The sequence below is a fragment of the Musa acuminata genome, chromosome BXJ2-7 (assembly GCF_036884655.1).
Source record: "Musa acuminata AAA Group cultivar baxijiao chromosome BXJ2-7, Cavendish_Baxijiao_AAA, whole genome shotgun sequence".
NCBI lineage: Eukaryota > Viridiplantae > Streptophyta > Magnoliopsida > Zingiberales > Musaceae > Musa > Musa acuminata.
The window spans coordinates 3682341-3707917 of record NC_088344.1 but is presented as its reverse complement, the minus strand read 5'-3'; the positions used below and the strand labels follow the sequence as shown (position 1 = coordinate 3707917).

The 25577-nt window shown below is 36.9% G+C and overlaps 3 protein-coding genes across 4 annotated transcripts; all 3 read right to left on the bottom strand.

Annotated features, from left to right (window-relative positions):
* Positions 1-487: 487 nt before the first annotated feature.
* LOC135616692 (uncharacterized) lies at positions 488-4067 on the bottom strand. Its single transcript, XM_065116149.1, has 4 exons — positions 3829-4067; positions 3668-3734; positions 2225-2314; positions 488-783 (listed from the first exon to the last, which is right to left on the bottom strand). The coding sequence occupies exons 1-4, from the start codon at positions 3988-3990 to the stop codon at positions 722-724; spliced, it is 381 nt and encodes a 126-aa protein (XP_064972221.1). The 5' UTR covers positions 3991-4067; the 3' UTR covers positions 488-721.
* A 397-nt stretch (positions 4068-4464) lies between these two features.
* On the bottom strand, positions 4465-11170 carry LOC135616691 (secretory carrier-associated membrane protein 4-like). 2 transcript variants are annotated; one of them, XM_065116146.1, is made up of 12 exons: positions 10949-11169; positions 10461-10571; positions 10320-10382; positions 10119-10152; positions 9898-10020; positions 8595-8657; positions 8386-8479; positions 7086-7131; positions 6930-6997; positions 5744-5792; positions 5485-5550; positions 4465-4870 (listed from the first exon to the last, which is right to left on the bottom strand). In XM_065116146.1, the coding sequence occupies exons 1-12, from the start codon at positions 10997-10999 to the stop codon at positions 4838-4840; spliced, it is 801 nt and encodes a 266-aa protein (XP_064972218.1). In that variant the 5' UTR covers positions 11000-11169; the 3' UTR covers positions 4465-4837. The 2 variants fall into 2 exon arrangements, with proteins under 2 accessions (XP_064972218.1, XP_064972219.1); XM_065116147.1 differs by lacking the exon at positions 5485-5550 and having other exon boundaries at positions 10949-11170.
* A 1505-nt stretch (positions 11171-12675) lies between these two features.
* LOC135616690 (extra-large guanine nucleotide-binding protein 3-like) lies at positions 12676-24018 on the bottom strand. Its single transcript, XM_065116144.1, has 10 exons — positions 23631-24018; positions 22515-23554; positions 22280-22417; positions 20957-21061; positions 20651-20833; positions 18794-18977; positions 16093-16352; positions 14452-14624; positions 13543-13740; positions 12676-13281 (listed from the first exon to the last, which is right to left on the bottom strand). Exons 2-10 carry the CDS (start codon positions 23457-23459, stop codon positions 12894-12896), a joined length of 2574 nt encoding a protein of 857 aa, XP_064972216.1. The 5' UTR covers positions 23460-23554; positions 23631-24018; the 3' UTR covers positions 12676-12893.
* Between the last annotated feature and the right edge of the window lie 1559 nt (positions 24019-25577).

Here is a 25577-nt window from a genome sequence, read left to right as displayed (position 1 = left end):
ACCAGCACACGGTGTGAGAGACGACGACAAACAAGTGTATCTAACATAGTTTGGTAAACCTTTTTGGTCAACTCTACATGCGAACCGCGTGCAGGCCGCCGAGATGTCTTCCACGGCAAGCATGCTTCACCTGACGAGTTGCCTTCTGAACCAACTTAGAACCAGAGAGTCAAAGAAGAAAAAACAAGAATCTTTGGCGAGCAAAAGAGTGGAGTCATCATTCGTACAACATATTGAGGTAATTTTAATGACTATAATTGTCCATGATAGTAATTACATACAGATATCAGCTTGCCTTGACGCAACTCCCAAAGAAGACAAGAATTGTGTGAAGAAGTTGTTGGATTCTTAAGAGCAGCAAAGTTTCATTAAGACATATATGTTGATTCTAAGGTTATACAAATACTTGCAAACCCAAGTTTTCAGGGCTTCTTTCACCCTCATAAATTGGAACTGAGCAGCAGCAGCAGTAGTGAGCAAACACTACTTGAGAAATTAAAGAGGAGAGTACTTGGCACATTAAAACAGAAATCTTCAGAGGAACTGATCCATGTAACATTGTTTCAACTATCGTTACATATAAGGAAGCACATCATTTAAGTTGTCTTGGGCACCCAAAGATCGAGCACTTCGGATGGACGTATAACTTGTCTATATGCTGGTACCCAAGCTTCATTACTGAGTCAATAAGAGGGGATCTAGAAGCATTTTTCCTTGGCAATCATTCAACCATAGAATCCACCGGTGCAGACGGGGATTTGAGAGATTTTCTTTTGCTTTTACCTACAAAACAGATATCATAAATTAACTGTTTTATAAGCACACTTCCTGTAGTTCAAAATCATTTTTTTTTTTTATCAGAAATGACTTGGAAAATGATTTTTTCTTGAGGCAAACAACTTGGATATGCTAAACAAACACATTGAGAAAATAAAATATCTTTCCTGCTTTCTAGTTTAAGAACAGTAACCTGTACATCCACCAATATCAGAATAAAAGCAAACACACCAACAATTATAGAAAGCAAAAGTGAGCTACTTAAAAGAAAATATTTCAACAAAAATCGTCACAAAAAACTTAATTTTATCCAGCCAGAAAAAGCTCCTCCACATTTAGATTAGTGCAACATCTCATCCATGTCTCAGCGGTGGAATTGAATGTCCCAGCAACAAGATACAGTGTTAAGAGTGTTGCACCCCGTCTTTGTTAGTCTAAAACAAAATTAAATCCAGGTTTCACTTGCTCAGCTAGATATGGTATTGGAGTCAACACCAGGTTAGTGGCAGCAGTACTGTCAAATCCGATCTGGGGCTTGGTTTCAGGAAGCATGGCATGGGAGGTGCTTGGTAGGTAACTAAAGATCATCCTGCATTGGGTATGCAACTTGCTTGTTGGCCTAATAGCACTCGATTTATGTACCACTTAAAAAGAGAAACAAATGAAGTGCAGCCATATGTGGTAAATATATCTATCGACTAAATACTAATTGAGAATAAAATCATCCTTCACAATATCCCTGGTCCTCGTGTGTAGGATAATTAATAATCTAAAATTTCCTCATTAATATCTCTTATTCTTTTAGCTCCTATAAGCACATGTGTTAAAAAGGGATGGCCAACTAGAGAAAGGAGACCAGCAAAGACAATATAACTAACATTAAAAACCAAAATTCCAAGCATTCTTTGATCATACAAGTCTGTCTTCATCTATATTTAGAAAATGTACAATGTACTTCATTAGTAACTTTTTCATCCAGGTGAGTTACATGCTTAGGTATCCACTGTTTTTAATCTTCTCTAGATGATGGGAGAAATGGCTTTCTTGTTGTCAGAGACAATATGGAACTTTTGCAAAAAAAAAAGGAACAATAAACCTTAGCATGGAGCTAATTACTGGTTTCATTTGAGCAGAGACAATGACATCAGTAACCTTAGAACTAAATCCATTTGTTGTTTGATATGTCAAGCAACCAGCAAATATTTGATGACAAAATGAGCAGGTGCTTGCCAAAGAAAGACAGTCTTGATACTTGATACAAATATAACACAAGTATATCTAATATTGTTTTAGGTAAGAAAATTAGCCTGCAATAAAATTTCTGAGTGACATCAGAAGAGTACAATTGCAAAATCATGTACACTAAAATCTCTTATGTATCACCATAATTTCAAAATCTACAATTTTGGATGACTCGGCATAAATTAGGTTCAGTTAAAGGACTTGCCTTTGCCTCTTGATCGTTTGAGTTTTAACTTGGAACCCTTCTTCAAATGAAACTTCACCTTAGGCTTCATGCTGGTGCCCTCAGAAGACCCTAAGGAAAATTACAAAGAGCAGCTATATTTCAGAAAATAGTAGACAAAAGTCATCTAACGTCAGCAAAAACTTCAATGGTGTATGGTAAAAGATGACCAAGTCTAATCATCTACTCGAAGTATGGCAAAAAGACTAAATTCTATCCACATTAGTCAACTACTCCTAGCAAAGCTAGAATGGTGGATTTTACTTTCACACGAATACAAACTCTTGATGCTTCACTTCATGCTTGTTACAGACGCAAGATAGGCTATTGCCGAAGGGAAAAACAAGTGAGGTCATATCTTCCTTTGGTTGTTCTTGTGCTAGAGGCCACTATGAATAGGCAGACTAAGTGCACAATATAATGGGCAACCAAGTCAGATATTAGTATGAAATCTAACGCATACTCAACCATGTTGTTGAGATAAACTTGGTTGATTGGAAGCATGAATATGAACTGGCACCACAAGCATCTCGAAGAAAGTTCAAAACAAGGCTTATAAAGGAGAAAAGAATACAGAAAGGGAAAAGGAGAAAACAGTTCACTTGAAACAGTTGATATGTCCACATAATCATGCACATATACTCCCTTGCTCATGAAAAAGGAAGGGAAAAAAAAAAAAAAAAAACCTGTCCTAAACTAGATCAACCATTGCAATATCTTGTGATTCTGTGGGAGAATAATCTGTTTTTTACTTGCAACATCCAATTTCAGCTTGATCCAATAAATTGAAATGATAAGCAATTTAATATAATTCCACTAATGTGTCCTACTCTAGGTGAATGTGTGGAGTTACTAAGGAGAAATTCAATCTTTTTTTTTTCATTCATGAACAATTAGGCATAATACAGACAGAGATAAAACAAGGGGATCATTTAACATGGTATGAACATTTATAAAGGAAACCTGTAGTTGGACTTAGACTTGGTGAGAAAATTATTATTAATAGTGAGAAAAGGTAGAGAGAGACCTAAGAATACTTTGCTAGAAGCTATAAATAGAGATTTAGTTGCTCCTAATTTAACTAACAATATCACCTTGTACAGAAATCAACGACTTCAAAAGATCTAAGTGAGACATTGTGGCCAATAATATTATAGGAAGAACATATCTAGTTGGTTAAACTTTTTGCATGATGTGAGTGTTCATAATACTTATTTAAGGTGAAAAAAATTCGAAATCATCCTTCGAACCCAGCTTCTATGACAACAAAACAACAGAAATAGCACATGTAAACGTGCAAAGCATTTCCATCAGTAATCTATTATGGACAAAGAAGACGTTCAAGACAGCTCTAAATGACGTCCATTAGTATTTAGTAACTCTTACTAAACGCCAAAAAAAACATTATCCGAGTGAATTGCTCACCCTCAGCCACCGCCATCTCGACGTCCTCCATCGTGACCAAACCCTTCTCCATCGCCTCCTTCTGCTCCTGATCGATCACAAGATTTGAGATTTTAACGACAGAAGTTTCCGAGGCGTAATTTTTTATGAAGCATATAATTTTAAGTCGATCAAAAACTCACCCTCCGCCATTTCTTGAAGAGCTTCCGCTTGCGCTTGCCGGAGACGGAGACGGGGGGAGTTCGCAGCTTCAGCTTTCTGGTGTTGGGATCCCCATGCACCGCCCGCTTCCGATCCTGGACGCTCGCCCTCCGCTGCTTCTGGATCACATTAAATTTCGCCATAACGATCGACAACAGCTAAAAACCCTAACCCTCCGGCGGCGCCCCCGCTGTTAAAAGAGTGAGGAGAATACCCTATCGGCTAATCGCGCCGAGTACATATAGTGGTTTAGTACTTCGATTTCTCTTGAATAATTGGTATTATTCTTAACCGCCCAAGGTGATGCCTGTCTACGCGTAGACAGGTTCCACGGGTTTCCATTGGTAGACTCGGGCGGGGCCACACCCAGTTAAATAATTTCTATGATTATAATCAAGAGAAAAAAGAAAATTGGGCATTCTCCTCAATATTTTAAAGTATTATTTTATCGGATATTTTATTCAAAAATCTAAGTTACTAATAGTTCGTCGGAATATACCAACAACTATTAGTATATTATTACACAGTATCTTGAATTTGGGTGTCCAAATTCAAGATTATGAAGCATGTTTTGCCTTACAGAATTCCACCTCTCAATGTAATATTAAGACGATGGCGAGAAAAATCTGAGATTTACGAGTTTGATTCCAGCTAGTAAATTAAGACATGTCAAATTACAATGACAACAAATCACGACAAAGCAAAGAAATGACAAAAGCATCATTCACCACAAGAGATGATGGAACAGTAGAACAACACCTATATCTCACTTTAACAAAAGCACTACTCTCATGTGTAAACTCTTATACAAGAGTGAAAATACTGTTCCAAGATTAAGTACGAGAAGAGATTAAAATAAAGTGAAAAGTAGAACGATCGATTTCATGACATATTAATATACAACTCCATGAAAAGAATTCCTGCGTCCATGTATCTTGAATGTTTGAAATTTTTGCACCACAAAGAAAGTGAACTCTTTTCCTTGTATCTTCACTGCTGCCCTCTGAAGTACATATAAACTTTCTGCAGGAATTTGCACTCTGATAAGTCACCATGAAAAGAGCCAAGATGATATACATAGTTACATGCATCTAATTATGTGAAGCTATTGTGTCACTCCAGAGTACTTTTGTTGAACAAAGTGGTGAGCATATTCCAAGTTTCGTATGGGATGTGGATGGGCGAGGAACACCAATGATAATGAGAGATGGGCAACAGAAAAAGCATATCAAAACAGCATAATTATACAAGTTGGCTAATTCAATGTCCTTTTTCTTCATAGATGAATCCACTTAGAAGTGGAGGATAATATGAAAAAAAAAAACACATTGCATATTTAAAGTTGAAAAATATGGAAAATCAACAAAAAGAAACCTAGTACCAATCTTAGCCATCATAGTTACAGATCCATCTTTGGTTCTCGTGTATGGATTAATTATGTGGTCAGATGTGTCCGTGCTTTACTAGAATGAAGGATATGGACCAATTCTGTATCGTACAAAAAACTTTTGCAGAACACAGAATACCGCATGGAATTTCAAAGAGAGAAGCAAAAAGAAGTACAAGAATGCATCTGCAGATTTATAATGCATGCACCTAAACTATTCTTCTGTATCCGATACGGTTCTAGCACAAACCTGAAGTACCCACAAGCTTATAAGTATCTCTAAGCAAAACAAACCAAAGCCAACCAGGTAGAAGATCTGTAATCAATACAACACAGATTAGCTTTAATAGACTTGGAAAATCTTGAGAATATAGCAAGCACATGAAGTTGGAAATGAGTTCCAGAATGAAAAACACAATAAGCAAGACTAACAAATGAAAACAGTATATACGCTTATACATCCTACACCACAAGTATCTGAAGTTGGAAATGCAGAGGCATCAACTCACCCCAACCAACGCATGATCTGAGAAGGTATCAATTGCTGCAAGGATTCCCCTGATAAAACAGAAAACAAAAAAAGACATCAAGACAGTTGCATGGTTCAGATTGATGGCATAAACAATCTAAATCATGTATACTCTTCAATCTAAAGAAAATATTGTGACAATAAAGAATAACATCCTATGCATTGTAAACTATTTGGATAAATAATTCTTCTCCAGTACTTCCTCATCTACTGTAGGTACCACAAAAGATCAAGATCACAAACTAGGATCCACTGTGATGCGATATTGTGACTTCAGAAAAGGAACAAATTAGACTGCTTGATTGTGATAGTGAAGCCAACATCATGAATTTTAATTGAAGAAAAACCAATTGTTGTTTACCAGATAAATGAGCTAAAATTCATACAAAACTGTGGTTGATAAAGACATATAAGCATGGATGGAATTAAAAACAACAAATTACTTGATAATCAAGAAACATTAGTCCACTCCTTTCAACTCTCCAGTTAAGCAGGCCAGACACTGAGGCACATTCTCATGCATACACATTAATCAGACATCACAAAAATAGTAAAAGAAAATCAGAATGAAGATGCCAAAATTCTGTGCAACACATGATGGTGCTGTAGCTCAAAACAGTGCTTCAATATGAATTTCAGGCATTGTGCATGCAAGGCAAAAATTTGATGCAAAAAACATACAGATGAAAATTATGGCATGAAATACAGGAGGTCAGACAGATGGCAATGAAGAAGTCATAAAGAGAAGATTACTGGACAAAGCCAAGATAGAAGTCTGTTTCCATTAACAACACATCATACATAACCCAAGATTTCAAAGCCTACCAAGTATCAACACTCTAGTTACATATTTCATTAGCCCAATTAATTAAATTCTACTCCAAATAAGAAACTTAAGAAAGAAAGATCTCTTGTTCAAGGTTTTAATTCTAACTATCAAATTCTCGAAGTTTAAAATAATACATTAGCATCAAGCCTTGTCCACAATAATCCATAAAGCATTGTCTTTAGTCATGAAGTCTTGATAGGGATAGATAACATCAAAATTAGGCTTCCCATATGAGGAAATCTAGAAAATAAACGCATGAGAAGCAAAATTTTCAAAATCAAATCACAACAATAGGGTTGATCTATCACAAAATTAAGAACTAGGAAATAAGACTTACGTTAATGACTTCCCATGGAACACAATTGGAGGAGCAATGGCAGCAAGGATACAAAAACCAATGTGGATCTGCACATGATGTTGTCACTAACATAAATAAGAAATCAACAAAGGCTTAAAGAGTACATTTGCAAGAAAACTGGTCAAAAATAATTACCAGGTAGAATAGGAAAAACCAACCAAACTTAAATGCACTGTTAGTCCTGCTTGACAAAAGAAACAACTGAGAAACAAGGAAGAGGCACAGAAACTTATGCAGCTACAAAAGAATTCTGACTCCAAAAATCATGGTGGCACAAATTAAGTTTTGAAACTTTGTTGTTAAAGCATGTTCTTATCATGATGATAATTTGATGGTTTAAATTTTAGACCCTTACTTTATGAACAATAACACTAAGAATGACCACAGGATCGTCCTTTCAAGTAAAAGGCAAATAGTAGGATATGAAGAACAAATGTCATAAGCATGAAAGAAGAATAAAAAAAGCTGCTAAAGAAAGCTAGAGGGTAAAAAGCAGAAGTTTTTTTCCATATATATTAACTCCTTATTGTAGAAAAACTACTCAGGAATTTTTTATTGCCAGCAGGTACCATGCCTAAAATCCAGCACAGTGCATGGCATACAAAATTGTACAGCAGAAGTCTCATGTCAACTGGCACCAGAAAAGCAGAATAAAATGCATATGTCATTGCAGCCTGGCGCAGCATGATAAACCATGCGGGTACTCAACATGGCTTCTCCTAACTCAGTATATTAAAGATACAGTAAGCACTCCATTTTGTAATATGACTATGTTGGTTCACAAAGATACACAGCTTATCATATAACTAACAGGACAAGATAACTAGCATTATTACCTTGTTGCACACAAATTTACAGTTTAATAAATAACCAATAAGACTTGATCACTAGCCATGTAACATCAAGTTGTAAATATTATTTTATTTTTATATTAAGTTTGGGTATTGAGTTTCAAATGACTGACAGATCCAAGTGCTACAATTTTACAAAGTATGTATCTTCACAAACAGAAATAAGCCATCACTCCAAGTAACCTAGGATTTGCTAGAAGGATCCTTTTCGTCAGTTCAGATAGTAGTGAGGTTAACATTCTCTTATCAAGGACTTGTCCTTACAGAAAAAGATTGTGAAACTCTTGGAATTCATTAACAAACTTGTTCAAACTTCAAAGGACTGCGAACTGACCCTTCGAGTATGTCTCATGGGTACCTAATCATAAAGATATTAGTCTGCATAGTCAGGTATTGAGAGTAAAAGTATGTTGAACGAGGGCTTTTATGTTTGATACCAATTGAATTTGGCACTTATAGCCCATTGATATTGTCATCTACAGCTTTCAAAACGAAAGCCACTTAAAAATCAAAACATTTTTAGAAAATACAATCATCTATAAATCTGCATATTATATAAAAAATGTTGATTATGGACAGCCTACCTCATTGCACGATACAAAGGTCTGTACCAAAGGACGTACGAAAGAGGACATCCAAGCAAAGCATAGATAATTGCAAGGAAGAAGATTTTGACACCTGTAGATTAAGAACATTACAACATTTTGCAAAGGGCAAAGTAGAAGCATTGTGCAAGAAGCAAGACCAAGTAATAGCAAATTGCAGACACATTGTTTGAAGAAAGAATCTTTACCTCCTCCTCTAATCCAGCAAACAATCACAGCAATAACATTCCATGATAGACAGAGGACAATGCCTGCAATAAAAAATGCCGGCAACAACTCTCCATGATTGAAGATTCATTACTATATACCGCATTTATGATATTATTAAGCAAGCAGACCAAAAATATTTTACCAACAGTTTTGAGTATCCAGTCTAAAAGCTTCATATGGTCTAAAGAATCAGATGTCATCATGACAAAGTTTACTACTTGAAACCAATATGCCAAAACCCGAAAGCATTGCAGGTTAACAAACAGTCAAGTAACGCAGATCAAAATAGGATACCAAGTGAGAATATTAATGAATAGATAATCGGTTCAACTTAGTATGGTCCACTATGAAACTAATGCATTGGTTTTTCTCAATTCAAATTAATTTGGAATGTTTTCTAAAAATATGGAACTTATGAAACACAGACAAATATCTGAAAGAAAATAATCATAATTTGCAGTAAATTATTATGTAAGATCCATCTTGTATACAACTAAACAAAGCTACAATGATTAAAATGCCATATGAATGAAACTCAAACAGCCTATGCTGCTTCGTATGAGTCAAAGGCACAATGTAAATCCATAAAGTTCCCTACATCCATCCAAACTACAACTTCATATGTGCTTAGTACGATTAGAAATAGGGAGAGTAACCAAAAGAATTTCCTACATCCATCCAAAGTTCCAAACTACAACTTCATATGTGCTTAATAGGATTAAAAATGGGGAGATATTACCATTTCAGAAAAGATGAACTTTAAACTAGTATTGATTAGATTTTGAGTATTTAAAAAAAAAATGATGATAGTTTGCAGATTAAGGCGCCTTTAACTTTGAAACTTAAAAAGTTTAACTTCCATCAAACAAAAACTAGTTACAACATTCAACCTAGTAACAATCAGAACATTGTCCTTTTATGTTTTACAACCTCTAAATCTCAAGGCAGTCAAGTTGATACAACCATATCACTTATTTACATATACCAACACCATAAATTCAAGTGTCAAACAACTGAAAAAAAGAAAAGATGGCATTCCAAGTCGTGTGAAATTTTCTTTAAGTAAGAATATCAAAAAACCATTCAGAAGTAATAGGATGACATTCGGTGTCAAAGTCAAAACTTACTTAATATAATATATATGTATATGAGATAAATACCAAAGACATAATATAATAGAGCCTACGAATACAACAATATACTAAAATGAAGAATTTAGCTCATTGTTAGTTACAAAAGAGTTAAAAGAAAAATTACGATGTAATAGATGTAGCTACCTACCTAGCCAACTAGCAAATGCTAGGTATTGCAACCTCTGAGCATGGACTGGGATTTCCTTGGCTATATCATGGTGAATGATAGGAAAAAATGATGGCCAGTTCTTATCTTCAACAGTAACACCAGCTGAATCAAGAGGTGTTGAAGCCACAAATTACCATCAATATATTTTTGATGTATAAGTAGCCTATCAATCAAGTAAAACTGATTTATTATCCACATACCTCTTGTCAATGAATCCTCCCTTCGTTTAATGTCCTGTGAGAGCAATTAACATACATCTAAGATAAGTTAGATCTACATGACAAAAAGGCTTGATCACAGACTAGGAATGCGATATGGATGTGAATTGGTCATGAAAACGAAAAAGCAAAAAAAATAACAATAAAAATCAAGAAAAAAAAATACTATTGAATTATAACTACCATTTCCCTCCTTTTCAGGTTCTCTTCCCATGCAGCAAGTTCCGTCTCGCTTTTCTTTGCATCCTGCACCGACACACAAACATGTTATCTCGTCAATCAGTGAGTTAGAGAACAATAGTATCTTATGATGTGCTGATGTACATTCACTGTGTCCAATGGTATGTCGACTGTCGCATCATTCTTGTTCCCAAATCCAAAGGCTTTTGATGCCAGTGTAGACAGTCGAGAATTAGATCCAGGAGCAGAACCGGACTGCAAAAGAAAGCACCACATTGGACGTCATTAGACCCAAAAGAAAACTGAGGCAACGGATCTACCAAATAGGGGTAGAAACGCTAATCTCAACAAGAACGGCAATTTTACGTGCCCGTCCTGATGAATCTTGTGACAAACCAATTCGCCTCCAGAAATTGTGCGAACTCACGAAGATCTAAGTTATCAACTAGGGTTTTCTTGAGGGTTTCCCGATACAAGAAGGTCCAAATGGGGTGCTGCCGAAAGAAGCTACAGATCTTTCGATGCCAACAAAATATGCAGAATCTCAGACTAAAATTGACCCACGAAGCCCTAGAAAACGATAAAAACCAAAACAAGATCATCAAAAAGAGAGGGAAAAGTGATTGGATTACCGCGAACGGGTTCACGTCCTCTTCGTCGAACGGATTGGGATCGCGAGACATCGTCTACCGATCTGAGAGGAGAACAGGGTATTCCAACGCGCTCCCTCTCTCCCTCGCTCTCTCCTTTTTGCTCTATCGATGCTCCCTTTCTTGGCAGCGAAGCAGCCGACGAAGTGAGTAGGCGAATCCGGCGCTGTTTGGCTTTTGAGTGGGACGCCGGCCTCCCCCTCAACCTTCTCGATTCGATGGGACGATCCCACCAACTAGCCCTATATACTTACATAATAACACAAATGCCACTAGGAGGTACTGACGGACACCGCACGAGACGGAGTGACGGCGGGGTTGAAAGAGAAGGGTAAACATGCCATTTTACTTCGCTTTAGTGGGTTGGGTGTACAACTCATTATCATCAGGCGGGCTTCATCTTACCTAATTGTCCAAAGTAAATAAGAGTTATGCCGACCAGCAATTTGGGGTTTTCTTTAGAATATCATCTATAAATTAAGATCCTTAATTAAATCAAGAGCAACAAAATCACTGCAAATATTCTACAATCCTTAATTAATTCTTTGTAACCTCGATCATATTTACATTATATATATATATATATATGTATGTATGTACATATATATATATATATATATATATATATATATATATATATATATATATATATATATTGTAGTCAAGTTGATGATGTCATATTGGTCCCTGATTGGATAAGTACATATTGATCGATATCAATATATCATATGATATACTATACACTAGTACGTATTAATATTTGAAGAGGAAGAGATGAGGAAGGAAAAGAAGAAAGAAGAGGAGATAGTAGAGGAATAGAAAAAGAAGAAAGCATAGTCGATAAAACAAATGAATAGGTACTAATGATTTGAAGAGTAAGAGGTGATAAGGAAGAGAAGGAAAAAAGAGATGAGGTAATAGAGAAATAGAAAAAGAAATAAGAGGAAGAGGAAATATGTGGATGACAAACAATGGACAATGCCGATAACACGAGACGAAATAAGTGAAAGGGCTCATGTTTGAACGAAGAGGGCGATAAGCACTAGCACGAGACGATAATAGACGAAAGAGCCTATTTGGACAAAAAAAAAGGTTCCGTTCACATATATTTATTTAACATATATTTTTTTAATAATTCAGATCGGACTGCTGAAATGACGATGATCCATATATTGATTCACACCTGACCTAAACAAGTACATACAACAAGTTTCGTATCGATCCACCATCGAACATTAGTTAGTTATTAGAATAATAGAGCTTAAATGTTCTTCCATCAAAGTCATCATCATTTCATCCCCTAATTTAATGTTGAAATATGAGTATACATAATGCAAAAAATTATCGGTAAAAACTATTAAAGAGTAGAAGCCGTCGGCTTCAAATTAAATGTTCTTCCTATCACGCACCCTTTCATTTAACAGAGGTTGATGAAAGTTGATGATCTGATCATAACTCAATCCTGCCAATCACGGACAACACTGTTAGTAATCCCCGGAATTATCTGACTCAAATGAGTCACAGGAAGATGACAAGTCACAGGACAATTCCATTGTACCTGACTCAAATGAGTTAGAAATGAACCCACAATTGACAACAGTTTTGATGAATGAGATGAGAAAACAGAGCCAATACATGTTTGGAGATTGAACCTCATAAACCTTGGCAGCATCATGTTGTGTAAGTTTCACATCTTGCCAACACTCATGGACACCTGCATATCTCTATTTTTGGGTTCTTCCACCATAAGGGAACTAATTCATTACAATTCAAGATTAATACCGCATTGTACAGAAGGAAAAAAGAAAAAGGAATAAATCATTAGAAGAGACTTCAGAAACCAGAGAAATCTAACTGAATTATACACCAAATGGCTGCAAGACTAACAATATACACAACATTACAATCTAGGAGGGCTTGAGTTTGATCATTCGTGCCTGATAAACGGTGAGGCACTCACTTCCGTGGTGCTATAAAACGAGTCTTCAAGGTAATAGGTCTCCTCTTTCTCGTCGGCCCACTTGAGCACCTCTCGTATATACTTGAAGGCCTCGTCCACTGTCGGACGATCGCGACCCCGCCCTTGCCATACAAACAACTTGCGGTTGGTGAAGGAGAAATATAGCTCTTTAAACTTCATGGCGATGTAATAGTAGGCCTGTTGGGCTAGTGACTGGTTGTTATGGTGAATCCTCACTGGGGAGAATTCACTGAGCCACTCGCAAGCAGACAAGGGTACACGGTCTATCTTCTCTTCAAACAAGTCATACTTGTTGAGTACAAGAACAAATGGAGTGTCACGAAAGCATGGTTGCCTGGTTAAAAACAATTCAAATATCAAGATGACTGAAAGTATTATGACTGTGCATGATAATGACTATGGGGTGGGATCACTATCCTCCTACATTTAAAATCTAATTGGAAAACCTAAGTATCTTGTCCTAATCCTTAACTTCAAATGTATTTCTAATCACCAAGAAATGTTAAACATATGAGGAGACTAGGCTCTTCACTAAGAAACCCATATGACATCTCCACTAACTTAAACAAGAATTTTCTAGAAAGGGAATCAAAACCTGATTGTTGCCTCGAACAACTCCTTGCTTTGCACCATCTTATTCTGGAGAGGCTTATTGCTCCCATTAACAGGAGCTGCCAACTGGTCGTAGTCACTAAGTGCCACACAAAATATTACTAGGCGGACATCCTCAAACATTTCCACCCACTTGCAGCCCTCATTCATCCCCTTGACACTTACTCTAATCAGCTGGTATCTGATAAAGAAAAGATGAGCAACAAAAGAAAAAGAGAGAGTAACTGCAGCAGAAACATAGAACAAGAATAAGAATGCAAAAGTAGAGAAACAAAATTTGCATACACATAAAAATAAGCAGAATATACATCCAAATATCTGTACAGGACATTTTTACCAGCGAACTCAAAGACAAAATATCTCTCACACATGTGAGATCAGATTACACCATGTTGAACCATAATGGAGGTGGCGACGTATGGAAAAGCCTTTTTTTTTGGACAACTCCATGCTATGAACAACAATTTTACTCATTACTATATACATGAAACATATGAAGTTGAACATCTAGGGAGTTTTGTTTATTGCTTGCATATAGCATATAGTAAATTTGCCAAGTGCAGTTTGTGAAATTTTAATGTGGCAGCCAAGTCTGATCCGGCACGAGGATACTTAAAAGTACCACCACTAACCTTGACAAAGATGAACATTCAGAGGCAAAGAATGGGGCTTTATGTTTTTATTTGCTTTCTTCGCTTGTGTTTCTTTCTGGATCATGCTTAGAGTAATAATCCTTAATATTACTTTTAGATATTATTTCTGGTTATAAGCATGGTTAAGTCAAATATGAATTTAACAGACTAACATAATGAAACAACTATCACATTATGATTCCTTCTGAGGTAGCTGATAACAATAGCAACAAAAACAGATGATAGAGGAGAGGGATTACTTAGTAAGTGGTTGGGAATGAGTGTCAGGATTGTCATTATAGAGTTCTGACATTGGACTGTGGTCATCAAGTGAGAACTCAATAAATGCCAACCCATTCCCTTGAGTTACTCCTTCCGCATACAGTATATCTTTCTCTGAAGGTTCGTACTCATTGCTTGATACCTCAACTGCCTGCAAGAAAATATTGATGTTTGTATGCACTTAAATCCTTGCAAAGTTCATGACAAGGTAAACCTGGAATAGAGACATTGATAATGTTGTATACAAACAATGTTTTCAGTTCTATCATGACCAGCTTAGTAAAATTTACCAACACAGAATTACAAAATTGTACTTCAAGTAGCCTTCTACAACTTAACTTGATCCAGGACTCCTAAATTTTCCAGGGACAACACAATAGAAGAACTTATCCTACCTGGCTTTGCTATTTACTTCTTTTTACAGGATGGGTGGCTCTGGAAGCAAGGCAAAACATATCTTGAATTATAATTCTTTCTCAAGTTAAACCAAGGTGGGTACTTCAAATACACAAATTATGGTGGAAGGCAGTTTATAGTAATGCTTGGTATCATTGAATAAAATAATTTTAAAAAATCATAATATAGAAAACTGTACTGGCATTGAGTTATATGTTTCGGTACTTGGTTAGACTAGTAAAATTCTCGCTTGAGAGCTCACTCCAGAGTAGATTTTGGTAATTTATACTTTTATTGAACACGCTTTTATGGTTTTCAAAAGTATGAAAACCGGATATGGGATTACCATTCTCCTTGGTAAACTATGAAAATTTAACATAATCTCGATTTTACATTGGTATAAAGGAAAATGGTTTGGAAGAGACATGTAAGTTCTTGGATGAAAAGTTGGAAATTTTAAGAACCAAAATGATAAGGTCAGTAAAAAATGAAGGCTATCATAGTCAATGACTCAAGTGCCCTTGTCTCTCAGGCATCTCATCTGAGAAATCTTGATCCAAAACATATTAAAATCACAGTGGGGATGGGGGTTTTGTGTCTGTGTCTGTCATCGGTGTGGGGGCTCGGAATTTGGATCATGTCACGGTTGCATGTTAAAAAGGCTGAACATACCTTTGGACCGTGTTACAGTTGCATGTTTAAAAGGTTGAGCATACCTTTGGACCACATTACAGTTGCATTTTTTTTATTACGGTTGCATGTTAAAAAGTTTGAACATTATAACTAATTCAGTTCAGTTTAACCATGTACTAGTTAATATATATGGTTCGTGTACTTAGAGCTTTGACAACTCTTCAAGTCGCCACCCCACTTCTAATCAAAAGGAAGGCCAAACAAGAGGACTGCCAATTGCTGTAGGTAAGTGTTATGCACATTTGTCATAAGAACTACAGCTAAATATTTAATAATATTTCACTTCTGCAATCTCATAAGAACTACTGATCCATTTGCTAGCTTTACTATTCTAGCATGTAACTAGAAAAAAAGGAGTATGGCTAATTGTGAAGTGCTAAGTTAATATAAGGAAGCTAGCAGTAAATCAATCAAACTAAACAATTTTATCCTTTAAAACAGAAGAAGACAAATGCATTATTGAACTTTAACTGACATCACATGCTAAATATTTTGGAAGCAAAACAACTTAAAATGGTACGAATCAATACCCTGCTCAAGAAGTATTCAGCAATATCTGGAAGAAAATGGAGCTCATTTCTTCTCTTATATGTTTCTTGTATGGCAGGCTCTCTCCACATCTCATCAACCAATGGAGCGTATTCACGTGTTGCAGCAGGAAAAAAGGCATCCAAGTCTCCCATGGCGACAATGTCTAAAAGCCAATCAGAGAACTGCTTTAACCTTCCATTTATCGAGTAGATACATTGATTTATCTGCTGAGCTCCATTTTCATCTTGACCTGGAAATCCTGCAACATGAATTGTTGTAACCATTTATATGGGACTCAATGAGCAAATAAGTCTCTTACCTACCACAAAGAAGTACCAAGAGAAGGAAATAAAGCCTAAAGTAGGATCAATATAAACCAAGGTTTGCAATACCACCTGGTATGGTAAGCTTACCTACTTTTTCTTCATAGTGCCATATATATGGTCTGTATTGTCCATTAGCAAAATATGCTTGTGTATCATTTTTGGGTTTAATAAAAACCTTTTTTTTTTTTTTTGCTTTAGTCAAGAAAACTGTAGTTCCATCAAGAGATAAACAAAATCAATCTTCAAGACTACTAGCTTTAGGAACTGAAGTTATGAGTCCTGCCAACGTCCTTCTAGAAAGTTATGTATTACTGTATTATTTCTATTGAAGAATGACTCTTTAAAGTGAACACCAGTTTACCCTGATGGGCATGTTTGCATATCTATTCTTCATCCCCCTAGTGATGATCCAAATGGTTACGACCTTGCAAGTGAACGTTGGACACCTGTGCCCTATGCATTATTATGCATGGCTCAAATGCATATGATCCAAATATTGAGATAAAAAAGATTCACATTTCCTTGATCAATCACCAAAACAACACCCTCGGGCGCCACTCTCTGCATCTTCCCAACAGAGCCGCCAACCCTTATTGAGCCTCCCCAACAGACCCCCTCCCCTCTGCGCACCCCCCATTGTCACTCTCTGCTTCTTCCACCCCACCCTCCTCTCTCTCTCTCTCTCTCTCTCTCTCTGTGTGCTTCATCCAACAGCCCAGTTTCTTCCACGGCAGCCCCTGCTTCTCTCCCAGCAGCCTCCCCTTCTCTAGTTCTTTCTCTCCCAACAGCCCCCTGCTTCTGCCCCCGACTTCTTTCTCATCCCAACATCCCCATCCGACTTCCTCCTGAATTTAATAAAATGGTAGTTTTTGTTAATAATAGCTAACATTTGTTAATTATTCATGGACTCTTGATTTTAATCTTCTTTTGTTCTGTTATCTTGTTGTAAGATGTGAAAAATGTAGTACTTTGATGCCTCGGTTAAACAAATGTAATTCGATGTCTTAGTGCTGATATTTTTGTATATAAAATGATGAAGCTCATGTATTGTCTAATTTTCTTAATTGTCTTTATCCTTAATTATATTTTAATAATTTTTATATAAAAATATATAATAAAAAAAAATTTACTCTTAATGAGTGCCTTGAGTGTTTTGGAATCTTGCCATCTTTTAGTGCCTAGCACCTTTAACAACACTGCTATTGGATCTCTACCACCTTAGATAGGGCCTGTACTATGCCAAACAATTTCATTTTTGTTTATTCATGATTTTTTCAAAATTCAATAAGTAAAGACGTATCAACACTTGGTACATGGATATACATTGTTACAGACCGATATGGTACCAATCCAAGCCCTGATCAGTTATACGCTACTGGTACACAAGACTGAGAACAATGATATAAACTACTAAAAACTAACAAGAGCCTGGTCTAGGCTACTACAGTTTGGAAAAGTACCCTAGTGTTTATATTAGCTTTTAGAGTGGCAATAGATGAAGTGAGAGAAAAGAAAAAGTTAGTGTAATTGAGGCTGAGAGCAACGAAAGCTCAAGTCTAACAAAGGACACTCAAGATTTTTAATGACCAAAAAAGGAAGACAAGGATATTGTGTTAGCATAAAATAAGTGTGTCCTTGACCCTAGGTGGCAAGCAAAATCCGTTAGTGGCTTAGTGCCTTTCTCAAAGTATGATATATCTGACTTTGAGTGCTTTGCAACCATTAGTCAGAATACTTTAATGTCTCTTCATCAGGAATATGATAATTCAACATAGTAGGTCTGGAATTCAAAGTTATTTTTATTTTGAATAGCAGTAAGATGATTCAGTGATGTATTTAGCCTGTTCTGAGTCATAGTTGCTAAAATTTGTGTGGAAAGAAGTACACTGTTATACAAATGCCCTAAATACTTTTTTGTGTGTTCATCCATATGTGAAATGACACAATGCTCATATGATGTTGTTTAGAGTAATCAATATTTTTTCAATATGCAATTCTACAATATCATGAAACCAAGCCATATTGGCGTAGCAAACAAGTATTGAGAACTATAATAACATCATAATTCACAACCAAATACATAAATGAGCATTGCATGCTCAACTATCTTATTAACAGATGCAAGACTCGATGGCACTTGTTAGCTTGCTGGATAGGTATATTATATATCGTCATGACTCACAACAACCAACTTCGTGCCATCCAGCTTGTGAAGGCAATCTCAATGTCAAGGCCTCATAGCAATAGCAGAAGGAAAAAAATGTGGTGCTCATGTGTTAGGGTAAATGAAAATTAGAACAGACTAAACTAACAAGAAGCAACATTAGACAGTGGTCTGCAAAAATGATAAGTGAAAGTTATTTATGCATATTACCTTGAGTAAGATGTTGATCATATGAGCCTGTTCCCTTCGGTTTAACTAAAGCTAAAGCCTCCTCCTCGAAGCGCTCTCGGCCCTCGAGTAAAATACTAAGATATTTGTACATATTGCTTTGTATCATTAGCTTGATATTCTCCAATTCTTCTTGAGAAAACTTTTTTCCATACAAAAACTTTGCCTGCTCAAGCGTTGAACCATCAAAAGGAAGCCCAACTAAGTCACATATATATGACAAAAACAGTCTATCAAGTTAATCCAATTCATCATGAAGTTCAGAAAAATGTGTTAGGTGCCTGAACTTTATGATAGTTGTTGCTTTCTAAAACAAAACACCAAGTCACCAACATCCACTAGTGTCTACTAAAGCATGAACAGAGTGAAACCTGCTCACTATAATTTTTTTAAATCTTGAGCTATGACTATAGATGTATGCCAGCGCAACTTCAAAAAGAAACTCTTCTTTGATCATAGCTCAAAAAGTAGCAAAGGATCTGAACTAGAAAATCCATAGAAATTTATGGGTTTTGATGTACTTTTGACTTTAAAAATACATATTCTATACTAGATACTCGATAGTACCACAAAAGATACTGCAGGTGTTGTGAATCAACTATAGTGCAACGAAAAATGGAACTCACTTATAAGAAGATTAATACAGAAACACCAGTAAAAGAAAAAAACAAGGTTCTCAATTTTGGTTCGTACCAGTGTACCGAGCACTGCTTGGTAAGATACGTATCGGGTCATACCGACAGTATGCTCAAAAAGAGCTGAAAAACTTCCAAAAAAATCTGGAGGTAACGGTCCAAAAATATTGGTACGCCTCAGTAAAGGTCAAAATCCGAGGCGTACCAATCGGTATACCTCAGTAATGATCAAAATCCGATGCGTACCGATCGGTACGCACTAGATTTCGATCGTTACCACCCAATACAGACCCCGCATCGCTCTTTACAGGGTCAAAACACCTGCACCGCCTAGTAGAGGGTGGTCCGCATATCGGTATCCTCTCGAACTGGTGTGTACCGCCTGTACCAGGCAGTACACATCGAAATTGAGAACCTTGGAAAAAAAAAAAGAATGGTGGTGGAGAGATACTGAAATGAAGAGTGTCTTTATCACTTTTCTAATGCTTCACAGGTAAACTGATCTGTGTATAAATCCTAGGAACAGACAGAACAAGTTGAACCTATCTCACACAGAGGTTGCAAAAATGCAGCTCTCATTAGTACTGAAATCATGCTGCACTTGTATGAGGCCCATATGTCTCCTGAGCTGAAAGACAGCTCCTACTCACAAAACCAAACTAGAAAACAAGAATATACATGTATATTCGCATTATAATTCTAGAGGAAAATTCAGAAACTAATTTGACATAAATAACACTTTTTTTAAGAACTACGCTAAACCTTCCCCTCAAATTGTAATAATATGTCATACATGACAAAAATATGCACACAGACTGTTATACTTCTTAGCTAGTAGCAACATCTACATAACAACAATGTACACAAACTTCGATTTAAGAAGAAAATTTTAAAAAGCATTTCATGCATGAAGATGCAGTTTTTAGAACCTAATATACCAAGCTTTCAAGAAAACTCAAAAAAGTAATGACACATCATACTTTAAAAAAATATACAGACAGACTGCTACACCACTTTATCTAACAGCAAAATATGCATGAACAATAAATGGTTGCATTCCGGTATACCACATAGTTTAATGCTATTAGTACCACATTTGACTTGCATCAAATTTCCTTATATCTAAGATCAAAATAATTCCAGAAAATCACAAATCACAATCCACTTAAAAGTTCAATCAGACCAGTAAGTTAGCTTAGCATACCTGTTTAAAGATTGTGCTTGTCCCAGACCACTGTGGTCCAAGAAGCAAAAGCTTTTGGATTCTTCTCTGTTCAAGGTAATCAGGTATAGTTCTGGGTACATAGGGAGCCTCATTTTTAAGTCCGTTTGGAACTGGATGTGGTACAGGTAAGGAAAACAAAGAACATGCCAATCTTGTTATTGTCTGTCAAGGAACAACACAGGCACAACATTAGAGCAACTGTTATCTCACTATCAGCTGTCAATGGATAACAAACCAAACTCATTTAGATGCATAAGAAAGAGAATCATTGAATATTACACATACCGATTCCCATATTTTTCCCCTGATATTATTTTGTCCTTCCTCCTCATAGCGACCATCATCGTACACCCAGAAATGTGTATCACGTGGACATTGCACATTAGCAAGCTGCAAGATTGGCATGCACTTAAAAATTAACAGCTGGAGAACCAAAGTGGAGATGGTGAAATCTCTTGTGAATGATGATGGTAAATGATGCACAGAAACAATTACAATATTATAGTTTTCCATAACAATCTACAGAACCCACATTTTGTCTTTTGGATTCTCACCCCGAAAGTTATAACAAATGATTTGGTAATATAGACAAGAAAGCGCATCATGAAATCCAGAGACATTGGAACAGAAAAGAAACACAATAATATGAAGCAAAAAGATCCTACCTAATGCAAGGACATATTGTCTCAGACAACAAAAAGAAAATTGATCGAATGCCACACAATCCAATAGTCACCAGAAGCTAACCAAGATCATGAAATTGCCCACAAACTATATCTTCTAAAATTATACTCAGTGGTTACACCATAAAGTTATTGAGATGGCTTCCAAATATATAGAAAAACAAAATACAACAGGAAAACGGTCAGTGAAACTTGACGCAGCTTTTAAAAGCACATAAATTTGTCTGCATCCTTAAAGGACAAACTGCCATAAATCTCCAATTTCTCACTACAAATTTCATTTCATAACTCGGTCTGAACTTCACAAAGTCATTCATGCTGGAACATGGGATTCGATGCATGAAAATGCAAGAGTCAATGCACCTCATAGTATGCTGACCATACAGAACATGCATCAAGTGTGGCAAATTCATTATATGTTGCAACACAAAATCAAACTATCTGTGATACCCAATGCCGAGCAATAAACATTTCAAGATATATTCAAAATTTTTGACTATACACATAAAAGTAACCAAGCTTCCGGATAGTCTGGTACTTGGATAAAAGGGCATGTATCACCTTCAAATTATAATGGACCGAAAATTGAAGCATAAGTTCTCTTTTCTTACTTTTCTACTTTTCTTTGTCTACGCTTAGTATGATTAATAGAGGGAACTTTGGAAGGCTTCCCAAATTATTTTGAACCAAAAGTATCTGCACTAGATAAATCTCTAAATCTTTCATTAGAGACAACTTACCAAACCTATAAATATCTACATTTTGCCAATTTGTATTACTTATGTCCCTAGAATTACTAAAGAAACAACATACAATGAAAACTCAAAGAAAGAAAAAGAAGAATATCATAAGGTAGTTAATTGAGTAAAGGAGCTCTTAGAATGCAAATGACGAATAAGTGGATATAGACTGATTAAAGTTCTACCTTTAACACCCTTAATTCAACTTTTGTGATCTCCCTGCCATTAATATAGACTAGGGTGTTTCCTTTGCTCGCATCAGACTGAAGCTTCCCGGTGAAATTCAAGTTAGAACTAATGATTCTATCAGGTTTCTCTCCCTCCTAAAAGGAAGAAGCACAGGCAAAGGATCAGCATATATCAACAAGCAACAAGACAATGATCAGAAGAAACAGATATTCTACATGCCAATGCACTTGCCTTTCCCCAGAGGCCTGATTCTTTGTCATACCAGTAACTCCCAGGCTTCAATTTTTGAGGTGGTATTGGACAACTTAGTAACTCTGCCATCTCTTCTGGCCTAAGTGGGAGTCCATTCACAACAAGTTGATCCGGCCGGAGTTGATTTGTGGGACATTCCTTTTCAGCTTTCAAAATCTGCCTGACTTCCAGTGGACTGAGAAGACGGGACAATGTCCTTGAACTCTTTCCTAGTTTTGAGCGCTTTGACTCATCGATAGGCTGGCCAATGCAACCGACACACTTGCGCCCCTCTGGCATTGATCCCATTGCTCTGAGCACACAATAGCTGCAGTACCTGGAATCACAAACCAGACAAACTTCTTTGCTCTCCCATTTCCTCTTCCCGCATCTATAACAAACCTTTTTCCTCTTATCCTTCCTGGTGACACCAACATATTGGGGAGAACCTGAAAAATCATGGTACAGCTTCTTGTTTTCTGAGTTCTCCTCAAAAGTAACCACAGACGCCCTCCTCCCCTCGTTAACTAGTTGGCTAGGTTGCTCATTCGGCAAGCTATGTGCAGACACTGGAGATACCGAGTGTGAGGCATCAGAAAATTCTTCATTCTGCAGGACCGAATCTACAGATTCCGAGCTTCCTGAGTCCTGGGGACTTCGGGATGGGTGATCAGCACAGTGAGCAATCCGAGAAACAGGCAAAGGGATTGGATCAAGCACCGGGGAAAGGGTTCCGCTCGCTGACCTACGACGACTAAGTGCAGGCTCCGCGGTTGGAATCAAATCCACCGGGTCAACTCTCGGAAGCTCATACGACACTGGTGGACCATCATACTCGATGGCAATGGAGTAGTCGAGGTTGGCTGGCGCCTCCGGAATGGGGGTGCCCGGAGGCAAAATCTTCCGCATCATCTCCTGCCAGCTATTGGCATCCATACTGTCCATTTTTCTAAGCCTAGAAACCAAACATAAAGCTCCTGACCTCTCGCTTATCACAAACCAGAAGGATCACAACAAGCAGAGTCCCCACAAGATCCAACCTGTAAGGCTTAAGGATCGACGACCTCAAATACAGAAGGAAAAAAGAGGCAGAAAATTTCCAACATTTCACCGTACCAAAGAATTTGAACCCTTGTTGGACAAAGCGGCCTCTACACCGGACCAAAAGGTCTCAGAAGACGGTGAAAACCGGATCAAAAGCACGTCTTTCCGACATCCGATGGCAGTCAGCAAGAACCCTGGTTGGAAAAGATCGCCTCGGATCGTTCCACCGGAACAGGTTCGAAGCGCCAACTTTCCTGACGATTCGAAGGTGGAAGAAGCCTCCAACCTGTTCACGGCGGGTCACAACCCTAGAAATCGAGTCCTGCGAAGAAAGATTGCAGAAACAACCGGGGGAATGGAAATGGACGGAAGGAATCGACGGGAATGTCTGCGGAGAGTGCGAAGAAGGGAAGCTGCTCGATGCTCTACATTGAGGCAGCGGATCTCCGCACAGAGAACAGCAGAGTACACGATGATTCTGAGATTTCGAAAGGGATTCATCAAATCATCCCGTATCGACCGCCATTGAGTTCCGCCCATGGCCCACCGTGTGAATGTGGTACCCCACTTGGAGATAGGCGAGGGCCCACCCAATGTGGCCAATGAAACGAGACCACCAATATTCTTCAAACGGATTATGTTTGACTAAATTATTCCAAAATCATTTCTACTATAATTTTTTAAAATAAAAAAAAATAAATAATAAAGACGAAATTAATGCCCAAAACATAATGAAAATCTATATTTTTTAAAATAAATATGAAAATATGTAAAAGAAAATATATTATTTTTTATTTAAAAAATACAATCCTTTCTCAAATGGTAAAAGAAATGCTATCTCAAATTTGTGTTTGCTTAGCTGGATTTATTCTATGTTGTGATATCACAAAATCATAAAAAAAATAAAAAGAAAGAGTTTGCTTTTGAATATAAATTATGCTTTTGAATTCAATAATGAAGCCTTCTGTAAAAAAAAAAAAAAGTGAATATGGCCAAACAGTTTGAGAATTTTTGGGAAAGTATTTCCTCCTGCTTAAAATATTTTTGCACTCCCAAAAAAAAATACTGTTGATGCATAGTGAAAGAGGCTTACATAATCCAAAGGAGAACATTTTGCAACCAAAAATACTGTTGATGATATGAATGATCCATTTACTCTTGCAGCAGCTCACCAGTTAAAACCAGCATGCTGAGGACAGATAGATAGATTCACAGAGTAAAAAAGCAACATGGTAAAAGAAATGTGAATGTGAAAGAAAGAGAGGACATGGTGCATCTTATCACAGAAAGGAGGCTATCTATCCTCCATTCTTTTGCTTTGAGATGATGAAGTGGAAGACAGCACAAAATGATTCCAGACAAAAGCTCAGTCTCAGAAGGCAGAGAAACCAGCAATCTGTGGGGGAGAGAGCTGTACCAATGAGGAGGACTGTAGCGTTGGGTCCTTGTTATCACTGTCATGTCCACTGTCAGATTGCCCCTTCAACATAGCATGCCACAGAGAATGGAAGGTAGATCTCCTCTCTGCCTTGTTTGAACTAATCTGTCTCATTTTTTAGATCTCATAAAACTTAAACCATGTCATTGCTACCTAACAAAGCTAAAAGTAGCACACTGAATTAACATAAGAACCAAACACAAAAATACAAATCTCTGTTCCTAATTGCTACCAAAAAGCCACAACAACAATGTGTTACAGTGTGGCAAAAGACAGCAGCATTGAAACAAAGCAGAGATCAAGTTTGATCAAGACCCCTCAAGGAGTGCTTATTTAGATTGGAAGCATACATAAATGCTTTCTGTAATTTTTAGCTAAAAACAATTTTCTTCATCATGTCTAAATTTTACTTGGCACTAACCTCGGTCTCAAATTTTATATACCAATCTCCTTGAAATGCTCATGCATTCTGCCAAGACCAGTTTAAGCTTTTTTGTGTATCACATCTGAAAAATGAGGACAATGTCCTGTTCAGCATAGAATTGCCATCATATATAGTTCTCAAATGGATACATTTTCTG